General features: G+C 36.8%; 1 protein-coding gene across 6 annotated transcripts in view; it reads left to right on the forward strand.

The window, feature by feature from the left end:
* The window catches only part of DCAF6 (DDB1 and CUL4 associated factor 6), a 190009-nt gene that overhangs the window by 153347 nt on the left and 14856 nt on the right, over positions 1-21806 (forward strand). For 3 of the 6 annotated variants that reach the window (XM_018046451.1, XM_018046453.1, XM_018046455.1), the window contains 4 exons: positions 1634-1675; positions 16358-16496; positions 18378-18534; positions 19170-19258. In XM_018046451.1, the coding sequence (XP_017901940.1) occupies positions 1634-1675; positions 16358-16496; positions 18378-18534; positions 19170-19258 (427 nt within the window). The remainder of the gene's footprint in view (positions 1-1633; positions 1676-16357; positions 16497-18377; positions 18535-19169; positions 19259-21806) is intronic. The other 3 variants (XM_018046452.1, XM_018046456.1, XM_018046454.1) reach the window with 1 other exon arrangement.

A 21806-nucleotide genomic window follows, 5' to 3' on the forward strand; every position in this document is an offset into this window, starting at 1 on the left:
AGATTTGTATTCTTATAATTTGGTTAAATAAATATGACCCAGGTTTTCACTTTTGAGCTGAGATCAAGCGTGAGAAGGAAATGTCTTAGAAAGTAAAATGTTAGCCTTAACGACTAACATAGGTATTTTAAAATCTCTTCTTATTAAAAATAGCTAGTCTCAGTCTAAATATAACTGGGACTCTCTATAGCAGAGGCCAGCAGACTTTTTCCTAAAAAGCGAAAGAGGAAATATTTTAGGCTTTACTGGCCAGGAGGCAAAATGGAGGCTGTTATGTAAGCGCTTACATAACCATATAAGATGTAATCATTTATAAAAACCACTGGTCTCTAGTGGTTCATTACAAAAATAGGCAGCTGGTCAGATTTGGCCAAAGAGCTGTAGTTTGCTGATCCCTGCTTTATAGCAGATCAGTCTTAGAGAAGGAAACCAAGCTACAGTATATGGTAAAATTCCTCTGTTGACAGATTATCAAAGTTTGAAACAAATCTGTGAATCACCACGTTAGATCTCCTTTAACTTTGTTTATAGCAGGAACACAGAACATTAAATGGAAACTAAATTGAAGAAAGAACTAATCAAACATATCTACTTTCTAATATGGTTTTAAAAAATAAAAGTAGTATGTACATCTCTTAGGGATTTTATATATTGGATTTAGAGACATAAACAGGTGCTCTTGGAATGAAAGAAAAGTGGTTTTTTTGTTTAGGGGTTTATTGTTTAGATGGTCTTCATGTAAACTGTTTTCAGCACACCAAATCCAACTTCTAGTAAACGATAGGATGGCCTGACAGTTCATCCTCTTGACAAACCCAAGAGGTTTTTACTCTCTAAAAAGAGACAAGAATCTAAGTAAGCTTTATGAAGAAGTTCTCAAGTAGTCTTGGATAGTTTTTATAGACTCAGTTAAGATGCTCTAAAATTTTTTTTCTATAAAGATTAAAGATACCACTTTTTAAAAATATGTTTCTTATTTGCATATTCAGTTCTATTTACCTATTTTGGACTATGGAATATGGCCTTCTTTAAAGCCAAAATTCTTTGTATACTGTAAATTTGCTGTCATCTAATGAATCATCATTATAATCACTTTTTCAGTATTTCTAGTGATACAAATTTATTCTTTATTAAAATTGCAGAGAAAAAAATAATCATAGAGAACTGAACTCCTAGGGAGTTAAAAGCTCTGTTATTCTTTACTTGCTTGTTATCCAGTCTTACAGTTAGGACAAATGAATCAGCTCGGGGCTTAATTACTTAGTTCCTAAAGAGCAGCTCAGCCCTGGGAGCTAATGTAGGTGTTCCAGTGGATGGTACTGATAATATGACTCTCTGCAAGTTCCCTGCATTCTGTAAGAGGTTAGGTTCTAATCTTTTTGTAAGATAAAAGGAATTAAGTACAATGTTTTCCTTCCAGTCTATCTTCAGTGAGCTATTTGTCTTTAATTTCCTCTTATACATTTAGTTGAATGACATATTCTCACATAATACCCCGAGTCACAAAGGGTAACAAAAGTATTTTAGATTTATATGATAAATGATAAAAGTAGTGGCCTTCATGCTTTAAATATTTGGTTCTTTGAAGTGAAGTCTTTGTGAGTGACTTTAGTTATTGTGTTCCCTTCACTAGATTTAATATCAGAGGAACCACAATAGGTGATAGAATAATGAGGTAATTCAGTATGTTCCTTCATTATTTTACTTTATGATGAATATGCTAGGTCTTCTTTTTTCCACAGCTAACCACTTTTCCTATTAACAGTTAATAATTCTTTGAACTTAACTGAACTCTAAGTGCTAAGCATTATAAATTGGGTTGCTTTTCAGAAACTATATTTAGCTGCATGCACTGCATGGGAATAGAATGAAAAGAAATTTCTTGTGTGCAGATGTAATTGATGTTCACTTCAAGTGTGTCATATGATAAAGTAACTGTAATCTGAAATTGTTGTTTTGTGGTTTGGTTATGTCCTAATCTTTTGTGATCCCATGGACTGACTGCAGGCTCCTCTGTCCATGGGATTTCCCAGGCAAGAATACTGAAATGCGTTGCCATTTCCTTCTCCAAGAGATCTTCCCAACCCAGGGTTGAAGCCACGTTTCCTGCAGGCGGATCCTTTACTCCTGAGACACCAGGGAAGCCCATAATCTAAAATGATGTACTTTAAATATTAGCTGATACTGATGTGTGACACTGAGTTACTGCACTGCATTCTTCAAGAAAATATTCAAAGCAAGTAGCTAATATTAACTAATTTGTTGAAGAATGCAATTTGTTTTTTTTTTAAAAACTGAGTTGAGGTAGCATTTAGCAGCTTTTTTGCTTGAAATCAGTAACAAAAATGGACTTGAATCTAAGTCTCTTCATAGGTTTAAAATTCTGATTTTTTTTTTTTTTTAAGAAAGGGACTCTCACATGAATAACTTGGTAACTTAGTATCACGCATCAAGTGATACCTAGCCCTCAAAGACTTCTGCAGTTTGAAGACTAACAGGGGGATACATTTTAAAATGTTAAAAAGTTTAAGTTTCGGTTCCATTATTCATGTACCCAAAACCTGATTGACTGACGAAATCAACTTGTGCTTATTCAGTTCAGTTCAGTCCCTCAGTTGTGTCCAACGCTTTGCAATCCCATGAATCGCAGCATGCCAGGCCTCCCTGTCTATCACCAACTCCTGGAGTTTACCCACTGATGTCCACCCAGTCGGTGATGCCATCCAGGCATCTCATCCTCTGTCATCCCCTTTTTCTCCTGCCTCCAATCCTTCCCAGCATCAGAGTCTTTTCCAATGAGTCAACTCTTTGCATGAGGTGGCCAAAGTACTAGAGTTTCAGCTTTAGCATCATTCCCTCCAAAGAAATCCCAGGGCTGATCTCTTTGAGAATGGACTGGTTGGATCTCCTTGCAGTCCAAGGGACTTTCAAGAGTCTTCTCCAACACCACAGTTCAAAAGCATCAATTCTTCGGCGGTTAGCTTTCTTCACAGTCCAACTCTCACATCAATACATGACCACATAGCCTTGACTAGACGGACCTTCGTCGGCAAAGTAATGTCTCTGCTTTTGAATATACTATCTAGGTTGGTCATAACTTTCCTTCCAAGGAGTAATCGTCTTTTAATTTCATGGCTGCAGTCACCATCTGCAGTGATTTTGGAGCCCAAAAACATAAAGTCTGACACTGTTTCCCCATCTATTTCCCATGAAGTGATGGGACCAGATGCCACGATCTTCATTTTCTGAATGTTGAGCTTTAAGCCAACTTTTTTACTCTCCTCTTTCACTTTCATCAAGAGGCTTTTTAGTTCCTCTTCACTTTCTGCCATAAGGGTGGTGTCATCTGCATATCTGAGGTTATTGATATTTCTCCCGGCAATCTTGATTCCAGCTTGTACTTATTAGGTTGTTACAAAAGTAATTGTAGTTTCAAACCAAGAATTTTAATCATTATAACTAAGCTCAAACACATCTTTATTAATCAAAATGGGAACCATTAAACCAAACACATTTTTGCCGATGAGAACTAAGTTTGTTCTTGTAGCATAAAAATTGTGCCTTGGAATTCGACAGACTCTTGTAAAGCATTTTCTGCCACCTGCTGGTTGTGGAAGCATGTTGCCTAGAAAAAGTTGAGCTGCTTGAAGTTGATAGTTTGGTGAGCAGTCAGGTGAATATGGTGGATGAGGCAAAACTTCATAGCCCAGTTTATTCCGCTTTTGAAGCATTGGTTCTGCATCATGCAGTCAGGTATTGCTGTGGAGAAGAACTGGACTCAGTCTGTTGACCAGTGCCGGCTGCAGGCACTGCAGTTTTCAGTGCATCTCATTGATTTGCTGAGCATACTTCTCAGATGTAATGATTTTGCAGGGATTCAGAAAGGTGTAGTGGATCAGATTGGCTGTAGACCATCAAACAGCAACTGAGACCTTTTTTTTGGTGCAAGTTTGGATTTGGGAAGTGCTTTGGAGCTGCTTCTTTGTCCAGCCACTTGGCTGGTTGTCACGGGTTGTTGTTTAAAGTCCACTTTTCATCACATGTCACAGTCTGATCAAGAAATGGTTTGTCATTGTTGCATAGAATAAGAGAAGACAACACTTTAAAAGGACGATTTTTAAAAAATTTTCAGTCACTTACCAAGGCAGCCACTTACCAAGCCTTTTCACCATTCCAGTTTGCTTCAAATGCCTAATGAGTGTAGAATGGTCAGCACTGACTTCTTCAGCAGCTTCTCATGTAGTTTTTAAGAGGATCAACTTTGATGATGCTCTCAATTAGTTGTTGTCAGCTTTCAACAGCTGGCCACTTCAGTCCTCATCTTTGGCTTTCATCTCCTTTGCAAAATTTCTTGAACTACTGCTGCTTTGTATTTTGGTTAGCAGTTCCTGGGCCAGATGTGTTGTTGATGTGGCAGGTTATCTCCGCTGCTATATGACATATTTTGAACTTGAATAAAAAAATCGTTTGAATTTGCTTTTTGTCTAACATCATTTCCCTAGTCTAAAATAAATATAAAATCAACAGCAAGTAATAAGTTATTAGCAAAAAAAAAACATAAAGTGAGAGATGTTCATTAAAATGACGTGTAACATAACCCTGCAGAAGAATGTATTCCAATATCAAATGGCAAAGTTCAGTAGTGTAAAACCACAATTACTTTTGCACTAACCTAATAATTCTAGTGGCACATGTATGTTATTTATCATATGTTCCTAAAACATTAAACATAATATATAGTGACCATCGGAAATGTAAAATTAGAGTTCCTCTTGGGGAATACAGAATTGATGGAATAAGGCAAAAATATTTTAAGTATATAGAGATACTTGGTTAAGTCCTATTCTCATGAGGAGCCTCATATAAACATCTCAAGATTATTTTTACTTTTGTATTAGTGTTTCTAGGTTTTAACATAAAATATATATAAATGTAACTTTTTGCAAATTAATTCTATTGGTAATTACTACTTTCTAATTATATAATAGTAGAATAGGATTTGTTTCAGGCCTGTTTGGTTTTCTGATTTATAATTTGAATCCTAAGCACTCAATCTGATTTTACAGGGAAGATTGCAACTTAAAAGTACCATGTCACTCTCAAAGCTAAAACATTGGGTGGAGAACACTCTGTGTTATGACTGTTGCCAAGAATTGCTTATACTCCCTACTTCAGCCATATTCAGAGTATCTCCAAATGCACCTTATGTCTCCATATCTTTACTTACTCTGTGCCCCTCTAACTGAAATAACCTATTACCATCATCATCATTATGGCCATTTCATCTTTCAACATGCATCTTAAGCTGCTTTTTTTGAAACTTTCCTTAGCCTATACCTTGCATAATTCCAAGTAGGACTGAACGTTTCTTCTGTATGCCGTTATATATATTATGCTACCTATAACACTTTATTGCATATGTGTATGTGTATGTTTCCCTGTGTAAGATGTAAGTTCCTTTTAAGGCCAGCATACTACATACATGCATACATAAATGAAAGTTGGCTAAGAAGATTTTCTTTTTATTTAAAATTCTAGCTACCGAATTTTTATTCATATTTCCTTAAATGATTTGGCTTATTTTCTTCCTCTGCTTCCTAAAATGTGAAATAAATGAAAATCTATAAATTACTTTCTTAGGGGTCTGACAGCATTTGCACACATTTGATTACTTGCTAGAAAGAACTGAGTGTCACTTTTAATCATGGCTACAGTTTATTATGAAGAGGGAAAAACACATCAGAGAGAATCTAGAAGTATCCAGGCACAAGCTTCCAATGCTCTCCCACCCAGGATGGTCCATACAACGTGCTCCTTTTTCCAGCAGTAAAAGGCATTTGACACTAGTGTAGTGTTTCTGCCCAAAGAAGCCTGCTTAAGACTCAAAATCCACCAGTTTTATTGGAGGCAAGTCATATAGGCACCCTCTGCACCTAACCACAACCACCTGACTTCCAGACCCTGAAGGAAAGTAGATGTTCACCATAAATCACATTATTTGTACAGACCATCTTGGCAACCAGGTACGTCAGGGTTCATTGTCCCAGGCAGGCAGAACAATGGAGGAAACGTTATAAAGTCAAGTTTCCAGGCACCAGCCAAGGGCCAGCCTTGGAAACAGATTCTAAAGATAGCAGCATTGGGCCTGCTATCCTTTACTTTTATTTACTGATGCACTTTGAGGCAAAGAATTGAAAGTCTCCCCCACCAACCCACCTCCAAACACATACCACAGACACAAGAGGAGTAGAAACAGCAAGGTACTCTCCACTAGCTCATCCATGTCTCTTATATCTGGTATCTGTAAAAGATAGTGACTGAGATTCCAATCCAGAGAACTTTCTTATTGGTAACTGTAGACAACCTATAAATAAGGGCTCTAAAACACTTAAAAGTATCATTTTTAAAAAACACAAGTAGCATCTTTTCTAAGTTTTTATTCATAGATTCATATGGCCATCAAACTTTTTTTTTTAGTTGATAATTTAAAGGTAAATTTGAGCTTAACTCCGAAAAATCCAAGACTCTAAATTTGGAGGTTCAAGCCAGTGAGGTTTTCTCTCTAAAAACCACTAAGTAAATATGAGAAAAGTGTGTATATAGTAGATTTCATATACTGGTAATTAGAGTGACCATTCAGTGAGGCATAAATAAGTGAAATTAAACTTATTTTTTTGTTATAATATCATTTGCCTAGGAATGTTTCCTTGGCATATACCATAGCAACTTTGGATCTCATGCCAACGTTTTATCGCTGCTCTGAAAATAGAGACGTAGAAATGTAGTGTTTGTTACATAAACTCTCCTGTTGCAGAGGACAGCATAGGAGATAGGGACTGAGAATAATATCTGTGTGTTTATAAAAACCTAATATTTTGATCTTTGAATGGGAAACTCAGTGTCAAGTTTTGTAAGTAAATGCATACTCAGTTTATTTTAAGATGGAAGAATTTAGCTATAAATTAGGAAGATGGAGGTTACTGTTGCCTTAAGCATTCCGATACCCTACAGTGACATCACAAAGTTTGGAAAATCCTACATTGTCTATACCTCTCTCTGAAACTTATAAACCACATTAGTACAATAAAGCCTGTAAGAAAACCTGCAAAAAGGAAACCGTTTTAGCTGTTCTTAATTCATTTTTTATATATTTATTTGAACACAAACCTGTTATGTGAAAAGCCTCCAAAAATCCCACAACTTGGAAAACGCTTTTCAGATCATTCCAGTTTACAGTCTACAGTCTACAGTTCAGTTGCTCAGTTGTGTCCGACTCTTTGCCAACCCCATGGACTGCAGCAACTGTCCATTACGAACTCCTGGAGCTTACTCAAACTCATGTCCATCCAGTCGGTGACGCCATCCAACCATCTCATCCTCTGTTGTCCCCTTCTCCTCCTGCCTTCAATCTTGCCCAGCATCAGGGTCTTTTCCAATGAGTCAGTTCTTGCTTCAGGTGGCAAAAGTGTTGGAGTTTCAGCTTTAACATCAGGCCTTCCAATGAATATTCAGGATTGATTTCCTTTAGGATGGACTAGTTGGATCTCCTGGCAGTCCAAGGGAGTCTCAAGAGTCTTCTGAAACACCTTAGTTCAAAAGCATCAATTCTTTGGCACTCTGCTTTCTTTATAGTGCAACTCTCACATCCACACATGACCACTGGAAAAACCATAGCCTTCACTAGGTGGACCTTTGTTGACAAAGAAATGTCTCTGCTTTTTAATATGCTGTCTAGGTTGGTCATAACTTTGCTTCCAAGAAGGAAGCGTCTTTTAATTTCATGGCTGCAATCACCATCTGCAGTGATTTTCAGTTCAGTTCAGTTCAGTCGCTCAGTCGTGTCCGACTCTTTGCGACCCCATGAATCGCAGTACGCCAGGCCTCCCTGTCCATCACCATCTCCCGGAGTTCACTCAGACTTACGTCCATCAAGTCGGTGATGCCATCCAGCCATCTCATCCTCTGTCGTCCCCTTCTCCTCATGCCCCCAATCCCTCCCAGCATCAGAGTCTTTTCCAATGAGTCAGTTCTTCGCATGAGGTGGCCAAAGTACTGGAGTTTCAGCTTTAGCATCATTCCTTCCAAAGAAATCCCAGGGCTGATCTCCTTCAGAATGGACTGGTTGGATCTCCTTGCAGTCCAAGGGACTCTCAAGAGTCTTCTCCAACACCACAGTTCAAAAGCATCAATTCTTGGGTGCTCAGCCTTCTTCGCAGTCCAACTCTCACATCCATACATGACCACTGGAAAAACCATAGCCTTGACTAGATGGACCTTAGTCGGCAAAGTAGTGTCTCTGCTTTTGAATATACTATCTAGGTTGGTGACAACTTTTCTTCCAAGGAGTAAGCGTCTTTTAATTTCATGGCTGCAGTCACCATCTGCAGTGATTTTGGAGCCCCAAAAAATAAAGTCTGACACTGTTTCCACTGTTTCCCTATCTATTTCCCATGACGTGATGGGACCAGATGCCATGATCTTCGTTTTCTGAATGTTGAGCCTTAAGTCAACTTTTTTACTCTCCACTTTCACTTTCATCAAGAGGCTTTTTAGTTCCTCTTCACTTTCTGCCATAAGGGTGGTGTCATCTGCATATCTGAGGTTATTGATATTTCTCCCGGCAATCTTGATTCTAGCTTGTGTTTCTTCTAGCCCAGAGTTTCTCATGATGTACTCTGCATATAAGTTAAATAAGCAGGGTGACAATATGCAGCCTTGATGTACTCCTTTCCCTATTTGGAACCAGTCTGTTGTTCCATGTCCAGTTCTAACTGTTGCTTCCTGACCTGCATACAGGTTTCTCAAGAGGCAAGTCAGGTGCTCTGGTATTCCCATCTCTTTCAGAATTTTCCACAGTTGATTGTGATCCACACAGTCAAAGGCTTTGACATAGTCAATAAAGCAGAAATAGATGTTTCTCTGGAACTCTCTTGCTTTTTCCATGATCCAGTGGATGTTGGCAATTCAATCTCTGGTTCCTCTGCCTTTTCTGAAACCAGCTTGAACATCTGGAAGTTCACAGTTCACGTATTGCTGAAGCCTGGCTTGGAGAATTTTGAGCATTACTTTACTAGCGTGTGAGATGAGTGCAATTTTGTGGTAGTTTGAGCATTCTTTGGGATTGGCTTTCTTTGGGATTGGAACGAAAACTGACCTTTTCTACTTCTGTGGCCACTGCTGAGTTTTCCAAATTTGCTGGCATATCAGTGCAACACTTTCACAGCATCATCTTCCAGGATTTGAATCAACTGGAATTCCATTACCTCCACTAGCTTTGTTCGTAGTGATGCTTTCTAAGGCCCACTTGACTTCACATTCCAGGATGTCTGGCTGTAGGAGAGTGATCACACCATTGTGATTATCTGGGTCATGAAGATCTTTTTTGTATAGTTCTTCTATGTAATTTTGCCATAGGTCCATACCATTTCTGTCCTTTATACAGCCCATCTTTGCATGAAATGTTCCCTTGGTATCTCTGATTTTCTTGAAGAGATCTCTAGTCTTTCCCATTTTGTTGTTTTCCTCTATTTCTTTGCATTGATCACCGAGGAAGGCTTTCTTATCTCTCCTTGCTATTCTTTGAAACTCTGCATTCAGATGCTTATATCTTTCCTTTTCTCCTTTGCTTTTTGCTTCTCTTCTCTTCACAGGTATTTGTAAGGCCACCTCAGACAGCCATTTTGCTTTTTTGCATTTTAACTTTGTTGTTTGTATACATTTAGCATTCAGCCTTTTTTTCATTAACGTTTAATTTACAGTCAGAGAACATGGTTGATTTAGACCTATATTTTGAAATTCATAGAAACTGGCCTTGTGGCCTATTATGTGATAAATTTGTAAATGTTTCATGTGTGATTGAAAAGCATATGACTTTAATTTTTAATGTAGTATTTTATATGTGACCATGATATTATGTTGTTCAGTTGCTATGCTATGCCGTGTCCAGCTCTTTGCAGCCCATGTACTGCAGCATGCCAGGCTTCCGTGTCCACTGTCTCCTGGAGTTTACTCGATATTGTGTTCATTGAATCCAACCATCTCATCCTCTGTTGCCCCCTTCTTCTGCCTTCTATCTTTCCCAAGGTCTTTCAAATGAGTCAACTCTTCGCATCAGGTGGTCAAAGTATTGGAGCTTCAGCTTCAACATCAGTCCTTCCAGTGAATATTCAGGGTTGATTGGTTGGATCTCTTTGCTGTCCTAGGAGCTTCAGTCGTCTTCTTCGGCACTCAGCTTTCTTTATAGTCCAACTCTCATGTCTGTACATGACGGCTGGAAAAACCATGTCGTTGACTATATGGATCTTTGTCAGCAAGTGATGTCTCTGCTTTTCAATATGCTGTCTAAGTTCATCATATCTTTTCTTCCAAGGAGCACGTGTCTTTTAATTTCATGGCTGCAGTCACCATCCACAATGATTTTGGAGCCCAAGAAAATGAAATCTTGTCACTGTTTCCACATTCCCCCCGTCTGTTTGCCATGAAGTCATGGGACTGAATGCCATGAACTTCGTATTTTGAATGTTGAGTTTTAAGCCAGCTTTTTTCACTTTCCTCTTTCACCTTCATCAAGAGGTTCTTTAGTTCCTCTTCACTTTCTGCTTCAAGTGTTATCATCTGCATTATCTGAGGTTGTTCATATTTCTCCCAGTAATCTTGATTGTAGCTTTGAGTTATCCAGCGCAGCATTTTGCATGATATACTCCGCACATAATTTAGATAAGCAGGGTGACTGTATGCAGTGTTGACATACTCCTTTCCCAATTTTGAACCAGTTGCATGTCCAGTACTAACTGTTGTTTCTTGTTCTGCATACAGGTTTCTCAGGAGACAGGTAAAGGTGATCTGATATTCCCATCTCCTTCAGAATTTTCCGCAGTTTGTTTTGATCCACACAGTGAAAGGCTTTAGCATAGTCAATGAAATAGATTGTGTTTTGGAATTCCCTTGCTTTTACTATATTAGTTTCTTTTGTTGGTTGTAAAGAGAAAGATTTGGATATATGAAATCCAGGTTCATTACCAAATATAGTCAGATTAATTATAACTTTTTAAAAGATTGACAAAGATTTGTTTTAGTCACCTTGTCTTTCTGAACTTTAATTTCCTCATCTATGAAGTAAAAACAGACCAGATGATATCTAAGATCTCTTCAAGTGTTTATAACCCAGAAGTCTGTCTAACTAATGCAATTTTAATTATTTACTGAGAAAAGCTTGTGAGATGATTAACAACTGTCACTCTGAACCATTCATATCTGAAAGTGTTCTCATATATTCATTGAGTTTTCAAAAAGTATGTACAGAATCAATTTCAATCTACTTTCTTTAGGGTAGAGGGAAAAAGTAACTTTGGGATGAGGAGAAAACTAGCTCTTTTTATAGATATCATGTAGTAGCAATTTACTCATTTTACAAGGACTACTCATTATTATAAATAAAGAGGACTTCCCTGGTGGCTCAGACGGTTAAGCGTCTGTCTACAATGAGGGAGACCCGGGTTCGATCCCTGGGTCAGGAAGATCCCCTGGAGAAGGAAATGGCAATCCACTCCAGTACTATTGCCTGGAAAATCCCATGGACAGAGGAGCCTGGTAGGCTACAGTCCATGGGGTCGCAAAGAGTCGAACACCACGGAGTGACTTCGCTTTCACTTTACTATGATCCAGCGGATGTTGGCAATTTGGTCTCTGGTTCCTCTGCCATTTCTAAATCCAGTTTGTATATCTGCAAGTTTTTGGTTCACATACTGCTGAAGCCTAGCCTGAAGGATTTTGATCATAATTTTGCTAGCATGTGAAATGAGTGAAACTGTATGGTTATTTGAACATTGTTTGGCATTGCGTTTCTTTGGGACTGAAATGAAAACACTTTTTCCAGACCTGCGGCTACTTCTGACTTAAGGCTCACCATTAGATTAAGACTGTTAGTTGTGCTGTTCTAATTATCTCTATTGTTTGGTGCTTGACTTATAAAATAGTGAGAGAGATGTATTGAAGTCATTATGTCCTTATAGTTCTATCATTTTCTTTTTCAACAAGGTTTGAGGCATTTTATTGGGTGTATATATATTAAGTTGTTATTTCTTCCTAGTAAACTGAACTTATTATATATGTAGTAATCCTTTCTACCCTGACATTACTTTTTGTATTAGTCTATTTTATCTGATATTAATATAGCTATGCCTTTTTTCATTTGATTACTATTTGCACGATATCCTTTTGCCTGAAACCCTTTCCTTGTTCTCATACTTTAGGTATGTCTGAAACAGTTTCTTTTTCGCTCTGTCGGTCAATTTAGTCTCTTTAAGTTTATTATTATGGCTATTTTTGGACTTGTTTTCCAGCTTTTTTGGGGAGCAGAGTGAGGCTTCCCTGATAGCTCAGTTGGTAAAGAATCTGCCTGCAATCCGGGAGACCCTGGTTCGATTCCTGGTTTGGGAAGATCCCCTTGGAGAAGGAATAGGTTACCCACTCCAGTATTCTGGCCTGGAGAATTCCATGGACTATATAGTCCATGGGGTTGCAAAGAATCAGACATGACTGAGAACCTTTCACTTTTCACTTCTCACTTTCCAACTTTTTACTAATAATTTTCCTGTTACACCATTTTTTTTTTAAACTTTCCTGTCATTTTTAGGATTAAGATTTTTATCCTTTTTTTTTTTTTTTTTTTTCCATTTTTCTGGTTCACTGGGTTGGAAGATATGTAGCACATCTGTATGATACATGCGTGTGTTTTATATGTGGTGCACACATGTGTTATGTATGATGTGTGTGATGTATGTGTGATGGGTGTATATATGTATGCCACACAGCATGTGGGGATATTAGCTCCCTGACCAGGGACTGAACCCAGGCTCTTGACAGTGAAAATGCAGAGTCCTAACCACTAGACTGCCAGGGAATTCCCTTCAATGTTTTCATTCTAAGTTTATTCATTTCTTTAGAACTGTTTACTGTGTTGGACATTATCTGATTATATATACAAGTGTAGCATTTACTGTCACTTTTTATCTTCTAACTTGATATTTGTGCACTTTAAGCTTTTTTTCTGTTTTAGATCATTTCCTACAGTGGTAGGTACCCTAATCTTTGACCTAAATTGTAACAGTACAAGCTACATTGCTTGAGATCTAGATTTCACAATTATTCTTTATCAGGATGGGTAAGTCAAGCAAACATTAAGCAGGAAATTAGACCATATTGTAGAGCAAACTTTTTAAAAATTCACTTTAGTCACTTTTGGTTGCACTCAGTCTTCATTGCTGTGTAAGGACTTTCTTTCTTTGCTGCAGGCAGGGGCTGCCCTTTGTTCGAGTATGCAGGCTTCTTCATTATGGTGACTTCTCCTGTTATGGAGCACAGGGTCTAGATGCACAGGCTTCGGTAGTTGCAACTCATGGGCTCAGAAGGTGTATGGTTTGTGGCTCTAGGGCAAGTGGGCTTTAGTGGTTGCAGCACGCAGCCTCAATATTCGTGGCTTGCACGCTCTAGAGTTCCAGATCAGAAGTTGTGGCGTAGGGGCTTAATTGCTCGGCTGGCATGTGGAATCCTTCCATACTGGGAATTGTACCCATGTTCCCTGCATTGGCAGGCTGATTCCTATCCACTGCACTACCAGGGAAGTCCCTAGAGCAAACTTTAAAGTGAAATGAACACTTATGATTTGGTATCATCTTCACTAATTCTTAATTATTATCATCCCATTACTCATTCAGCTTTAATTTTGGCCTTACTGCTTTTTAAAAATGATTTGAGTTTCTGATTCTTGCTGTGTTGTATCTCTTTCCATTTATAGCTCCTAAGGCCTCTGCTTTATCAGCAAGGTTATTTCTGTTTCTTCTGCTACCTGATACTCTACTTATTCTTTTTTGTTTGTTTGTTTATTTTATTGAAGTATAGTTGATTTACAGTGTTGCGTTAGTCTCTAGATACCCTACTTTCTTAGAAAGAGATTTTTCTTTTCGGTTTCTTGCTGTTCACGTATTTTTAACTGATTGAGAGTCCTTTTTTTGTCTACTTTAGAAAAAAGAGAATTTCAGTCATATTCATTGTTTCATTTGAGAGCATTTGAACTCTCAACCCTTCCCATTTATCACTTCCCAATCAGAGAGATAACTGAACATGCAGCTTTCTCTGTGGAAGTTTCTAATTATGTCTAGCTTAAATTTTTGGATTCCCCCCCCCCTTTTTTAAATATATGTAACATAGGATAAAATTTTTAAAACACTTTCTAAATAGCCTATAGAGTTTTATAATACACCATTTTATGAAAAAGAAAACTTTATGTTATCAGACTACATAATTGTTATAGAATTGTTTTAGAAAGTATTATTAACAGTTTAGTGTCTGTTTTTCTGGATTCTTTCTATGTATATATACATTTTTCCTCTATGAATTATTTTTTAACCTATATTATAGATTCTTTAAGATAATGCTGATATTTTCCATATTCTTGCTTATGGGTCTTATCATTTTTAATGACATAAGTATTCCAATGTACAGATGTGCCATAATTTATTTAACCTATCCTTTCTGTGTATAAAACACTTAGATTATTCCAGTGTTTCTCAAACTGCTGCAGTGAATATATGTGTGTATGTGTATATATATTGTGAAAAAACATTTGCATATATTTTTATAGCATGCATTTATTAAAAGATAAGATCACTACATCAAAACAAATATATATTTTAGGTTTTAATGGATATTATTTAATTTCTCCTCAAAGATATATTGTACTGGAACAATAATATACTGCCAGTGGGATTATAAACTGCTGTAACCACATTGGAAAGTTGTTTGAGAGTATCTATTAAGGATAATCATATGCATATACTGTGGTCCAGCATATCTACTTCTGAATATATGCTCAAGATAAATACATACATGTGTTCATCAGAGCACTATTTTTGTCATCAAATCCTGTAAACAACTCGGTGTCTACCAACAGTTGCATGGACACATAAATCATAACGTATTTATGTAAAGTAGTATTGCACAGCAAAGAGAATGAATGAGCTACAGCTGAATACAGCAACGTGGGTGAGTCTTACAAGCGCAGTGTTGAGTTAAAGAAGCTGGACACAAAACACATCATGTGATTTTGTTTAATTAATGAAACAGGCAAAAATTAACCCATCATGTTAGAAGTCGGAATAGTGGAACATAATAGTAGAAATGGAGAATGAGGAGACTTCTGAATTCTGTTTATTCTCTGTTTCTCAGGACTTGTGCTGGTTATGTGGGCCTATTTTACATGCAGTGAGCTACACCTTTTTGACTATACCTTCCTGTATATGTTTCTACTTAAGTGAAAATTTACAGCCAAAGAGTGCTTTTTTAAAATATATAGAACCTTCAAGCTCCTACCAGTAGTGCCGGTTTTCCTGTGCTCTTGGCACTCTGATAGATGTAAAAAATTTTTTAAAATGTAGACAATACAAAAAGATGAATTTGTTTTATTATTAATGAGGCTAAGCATCTTTTTATATATTTATTAACAGTCTCTTCTGTAATTTCCTTGTTCATGTCATTATTTTTCTATTATAGTACTTATTTTTCATACTGATTTGTAGACACTTGATATATTTTGGATTTTTGTCTATTATGTTGCAGAATATAATGTTTTAAATAACAAGTTCAAACTAACAGTTATTTAGGGGAAAGTTTCTTCTAGTAATGAAATCAACCTTAAAGAGGGTCCATTGTTCTTCACTGTCTAGCTCTGTGACCCAACTGGGTTCTTAGAAGAGTAAAAATCAGCCTCATTAGCTCCATTCTGTACTCTAATATGAAGTTCATGTAGAATAGATTCTATTAGAAGATCCTTGTTTTATTCATAGTTATCAATATTCTTTCCTTGACTAGTTTGTTCTTTGCTGAGAACAAACACCCTTAAAGAAAATCTCAAAACATCCACTGCAATTATATGTTACCTTTAGTTCTCTTTTTGGTTTCTCTTTATGCCTTTGTATTACCTAATATGGAGAAGACAAATAGTATTGAATAGGTTTTGTTTTATTTATAGTAAATTGTATATTAATTTTGTCTATTATATTTTCATAAAATAGCTGTTTAAACAGTGTGCCGCATGCTATTTCCTTTACTCTCAACCAGTACCAAATTTCTAAATGATCTCTTAACTAAAACATTTTGTTTTAGTAACTCAGCTAGTTTGACGTAGTCTTACTGTTTTGTCTGCCTATGCTTTTGATTGGGGATGCCTTATTGAAATAATGTTGAGTTTAAATAATTTCTAGATTTCACTTGATTTTAATGTTGCTCACTTTCATTCTGTAGTGACCTGTGAATGTTTTATACTTATTTCTGTATTTTTCTTTTAATATGTAATTCATAGACGCTCTGCTGTTGCCCGCATTCAGGAGTTCTTCAGGCGGAGAAAAGAAAGGAAAGAAATGGAGGAATTGGATACTTTGAACATTAGAAGGCCACTAGTAAAGATGGTTTATAAGGGCCATCGCAACTCAAGGACAATGGTACCATATACTCATGACATTGTTTGGAAGAACTGCAGTTTCATAATATGAATTTTTTTCCATAATGCTTGTTTTTATATATGCCAGTGTGATTCTATTATATTTTATATAATTATCTCTGTATATAACATTTGTTGCACCTTCCCAGTTACCTCTTTACCTCAAACATAGTTCTTTTTGTCCTATAATATGTTGTGAAAGAGCATTATTTTTTATAAGAAAACTCTACCATACTGAGGAACTATTACAGAACTTTAAAAATGTTAGCTTGTATAGGTAACCATTGCTTCTTTTTTGCTCTCTCACACTTGCTATCTACTTTCCTAGTAGATTTTTTTTTTAGTTCATATTAGTTTCTTTTGTTGGTTGTAAAGAGAAAAATTTGGATATATGAAATCCAGGTTCATTACCAAATATAGTCAGATTAATTATAACTTTTTAAAAGATTGACAAAGATTTGTTTTAGTCACCTTGTCTTTCTGAACTTTAATTTCCTCATCTATGAAGTAAAAACAGACCAGATGATATCTGAGATATCTTCAAGAGTTTATAACCCAGAAGTCTGTCTAACTAATGCAATTTTAATTATTTACTGAGAAAAGCTTGTGAGATGATTAACAACTGTCACTCTGAACCATTCATATCTGAAAGTGTTCTCATATATTCATTGAGTTTTCAAAAAGTATGTACAGAATCAATTTCAATCTACTTTCTTTAGGGTAGAGGGAAAAAGTAACTTTGGGATGAGGAGAAAACTAGCTCTTTTTATAGATATCATGTAGTAGCAATTTACTCATTTTACAAGGACTACTCATTATTATAAATAAAGAGGACTTCCCTGGTGGCTCAGACGGTTAAGCGTCTGTCTACAATGAGGGAGACCCGGGTTCGATCCCTGGGTCAGGAAGATCCCCTGGAGAAGGAAATGGCAATCCACTCCAGTACTATTGCCTGGAAAATCCCATGGACAGAGGAGCCTGGTAGGCTACAGTCCATGGGGTTGCAAAGAGTCGGGTACAACTGAGCGACTTCACTTTCACTTTCACTCATTATTAATAGAAGCAATCAATTTATATTTCTTGTGTTTTTATGGTTAAAATTTTGGATGGGAATAACTAGGGATAGGAATGGAAAAAAATAGAAGACAAATAAATAGAATAGTAGTTCCAGGTAACAAGAAAATTGGCTCCCCTCCTTTGCTTTGTCAAAATAATCAAAGTCACAGCTGCACATAATATGATTTCAAAAATTCTGATCTGAAATACAAAGATTTTTGATGGTTCATTTTGTGCATCTGCTGAAAAACTCCATCATAATCATCTTAACATTTCCTTTGTTTCATTGCTTCATGAAAGTAAATATGTGTTTATATCTTTCCTTCTTGATTGTGAGAACTTCTGATAGCTAATAAAAAGGCTGGTAATTTTGTTCTTTTGGCATAAAGCAAAATACCAGGGGGAAAAATTCATTTTTTTCTATGAATTGTTTTTATTATCTTTTAAAGCTAAAATGGAACCAGTTTTGGAAAGTTCAGTGACATCTATATATAAATTTTCATTATGTTGTCCATAACCCAGAAATCTCATTCATTCATTTAGCAGTTACTAACTCAGCATCTACTGTGTGCCCAGGTACGCTTCAAGCACTATAAATATAATATTGAACAAAATAAAATACCTTTCATCATGGGGGACTTTATTTTCTTCCATTTTATCCCTACTAATAAATCTCTGTCATGGTCAATATACTAGAAGACAAAGACTCTCTTCAGTGTTTTATTTTCTAAGCCAATTAATTTTTAAAATATGAGAATAGAAAAATCTTTTTTTAATAACTTTGATTTGAAATCTCTTATAATTTTCTGTTTTTCTTAACCCTTAGATAAAAGAAGCCAATTTCTGGGGTGCAAACTTTGTAATGAGTGGTTCTGACTGTGGCCATATCTTCATCTGGGATCGTCACACTGCTGAGCATTTAATGCTTCTGGAGGCTGATAATCATGTGGTAAACTGCCTGCAGCCACACCCGTTTGACCCAAGTAAGATGACCTTTTAGAAGGCAAGGGTTCAAAATCATTAGTATGATTAATCAGCTTCAACGTTTTTCTAGTTGTAAGATTAAATACATAAGAATAATCCAAATTATCCTAGTAGGCAGCTACTAGGGTCAAGTATTGCTCTTCTTGGGTTTAAAACAAAAAATGTTTACAACCTGCTTTTGACTAAAAATAGAGGGAAATAGATTAAAAAGTTTATTCTTCTAATAGTTCTTCTAAGTTTTATCAGCTATAAGAGCTTCAGTTGATTGGACTTTTCCCTGCTTAACCAAATTGAACTTCCATGCCTGTTAGTCTTTACATATCAGAATTAATTTACCAGAACAAAAGAGCAATGACTTGTTCTTGCCTTCCATTTGAAATTCCCATGTTTCTCATAAAAGAACAGTAAATAGGAAAAAAATTTGAGTGATTTCAAGATGGCCTTAAAATTGTATTATATTGTATTTATGAAATCTTCAAAACAGTATTTTCAGTTAACAGTTAAATGTATCAGTACAATGTCCATTCTAACTCAATTTTGCTGAACATATACATCCATGCATATATACATTATACATTTATGTGAATTAACGCTGTTTCTAAGCTTTATATTAATGTGAATGATTTTTTTCTAGTTCTCGCCTCATCTGGCATAGATTATGACATAAAAATCTGGTCACCACTAGAGGAATCAAGGATTTTTAACCGAAAACTTGCTGATGAAGTAAGATTTTTGTCATATTTATTATAGAACATATTTCACCTTGTTCCTGAAATGCGTAATAATTTTATTTATGTATGTGTATATTTCTTGGTTGTGCTGTGCCTTCATTGCTGTGTGGGCTTTCTCTAGCTGCAGCAAATGGGAGTTCCTCTGTAGTTGCGGTGTGGGCTCCTCATTGCAGAGCTTGAGCTCTAGGCACGTGGGCTTCAGTGGCTGTGGCATGAGGGCTTAGTAGTTGCAGCTCCTGGGCTCTTGAGCACAGGCTCAATAGTTGTGGCACAAACGGTTGGTGGCTCCACGGCATGTGGGATCTTCCCAGGTCAGAGATCAAACCCATGTCTCCTTCATTGGCAGGCAGATTGTTTATCATTGAGCCATCAGGGAGGCCCCTGAAATGCTATTTTAAGAAGAACCAAAGCAAGTTAATTCACTTAATGAGGTCAAATTTTAAGAAAAAGAAAAGAATAAAACATGCCCACAATACTAGAGAGATAAAAACTGAAGTATTATTTTGATAATTAGAATGTTGATTATCGGTAGTAACAGATAAAGTTTATTATAGTAGACTAGATTGACTATTTTGGCTTGATGCAATGAAGAATAATTTTTTAAAAAGAAAAAACCTGTGCCCTTTTAAGAAAGTAGTTTTACTATAACTTTTCTCCATAATCATAGCCAAATGGGTAGCAGAACAAATGATCAGAGAATCTTTTACTTTATGATTTTATTTTAAGGTTTCCTCAGCTTCTGAAGCTGCTGTTAAATCAGTAGTTTTGAAACCTACATCAGAAGCTGTAGGTTTCTTGCAGGATTGGAAGCAGGAAGATGTATGATATGAAAGCTAAACTCTGGGTATTTCCTCAACTCCAAACAAAGTTTCCATTTATGGGTTTCGTTTAAGATTTCATACAAGTATTTCTTACAAGGAAAATAAAGATCCATTGCATTAATCAGCTACTAAGGAATTACTGAGCTTCTGTGAGGAGGTAAGTGCAGCTAAGGTTGATACTGCTACCTCTTAGCCCTTCATGGACCTCAGCCTTGTCATGGCAAAGGGGCTTCCATAACTCCGTAAAGCTATGAGCCATGCTGTGACAGCCACCCGAGAGAGAAAAAGAGTTCTGACAAAACGTGGTCCACTGGAGGAGGAGATGGCAAAGCACTCCACTATCCTTGCTGCAGGAATCTTATGAACAGTATGAAAAGGCAAAAGGATATGACACAGGAAGATGAGCCCCCATGTCATAAGGTGCTACAGGGGAAGAGCAGAGGGCAATTACTAATAGCTCCAGAAAGAATGAAGTGGCTGAGCCAAAGCAGAAATGTCACTCAGTTGTGGATGTGTCTGGTGATGAAAATAAAGTCCAGTGTTGTAAAGAACAATATTGCATAGGAATGTTAGGTTCATGAATCAAGGTAAATTGGACTTGGTCAAGCAGGAGAGACAAGAATAAACATCAACATCTTAGGAATCAGTGAATTAAGATGAACAGGAATGGGCGAATTTAATTCAGATGACCTTTGTATCTACTACTGTGGGCAAGAATCCCTTATAAGAAATGGAGTAGCCATCATAGGCAACAAGAGTCTGACATGCAGTACTTGGGTACAACCTCAAAAACTACAAAATGATCTTGGTTTGTCCCCAAGGCAAACCATTCAATAGCACAGTAATCCAAGCCTATACCCTAACCACTAATGCCAAAGAAGCTGAAGTTGAATGGTTCTGTGAAGACCTACAAGACCTTCTAGAACTAACACCAAAAAAAGATGTCCTTTTCATCATAGGGGATTGGATTGCAAAAGTAGGAAGTCAGGAGATACCTGGAGTAACATGCAAGTTTTGCCTGAAATGAAACAGGGCAAAGGCTAACAGAGTTTCGTCAAGAGAACACGCTGGTCACAAAGACACCTTTTTCCAACAACACCATAGAAGACTCTACACGTGAACATCACCAGGTGGTCTATAGTAAAATCAGATTGATACTTTTTGCAGCTGAAAATGGAGAAGCTCTTGACAGTCAGCAAAAATAAGACCTGGTGCTGACTGTGGCTCAGATCATGAGCTCCTTATTGCAAAATTCAGGCTTAAGTTGAAGAAAGTAGGGAAAATCACTAAGCTTTTCAGGTGTGACCTTAATCAAATCCCTTATTATTATACAGTGGAGGTGATGAATAGATTCAAGAGATTAGATCTGGTAGCATGTGCCTGAAGAACTATGGACAGAGGTTTGTAACATACGAGAAGCAGTGACCAAAACCATCCCCAAGAAAAAAGAAATGCAGGAAGGCAAAGTGGTTGCCTGAGGAGGCTTTATAAATAGCTGAGAAAATAGAAGTGAAGGGCAAGGGAGAAAGGGAAAGATATACCCAACTGAATGCAGAGTTCTAGAGAATAGCAAGGAGGGATAAGAAGGCCTTCTTAAATGAACAATGCAAAGATATAGAGGAAAACAGTAGAATGGGACAGACCAGAGAACTTTTCAAGAAAATTGGAGATAACATGGGAACATTTCATGTAAGGATGGGCACAATAAAGAACAGAAAT

Source organism: Capra hircus, chromosome 3 (genome assembly GCF_001704415.2).
Source record: "Capra hircus breed San Clemente chromosome 3, ASM170441v1, whole genome shotgun sequence".
NCBI lineage: Eukaryota > Metazoa > Chordata > Mammalia > Artiodactyla > Bovidae > Capra > Capra hircus.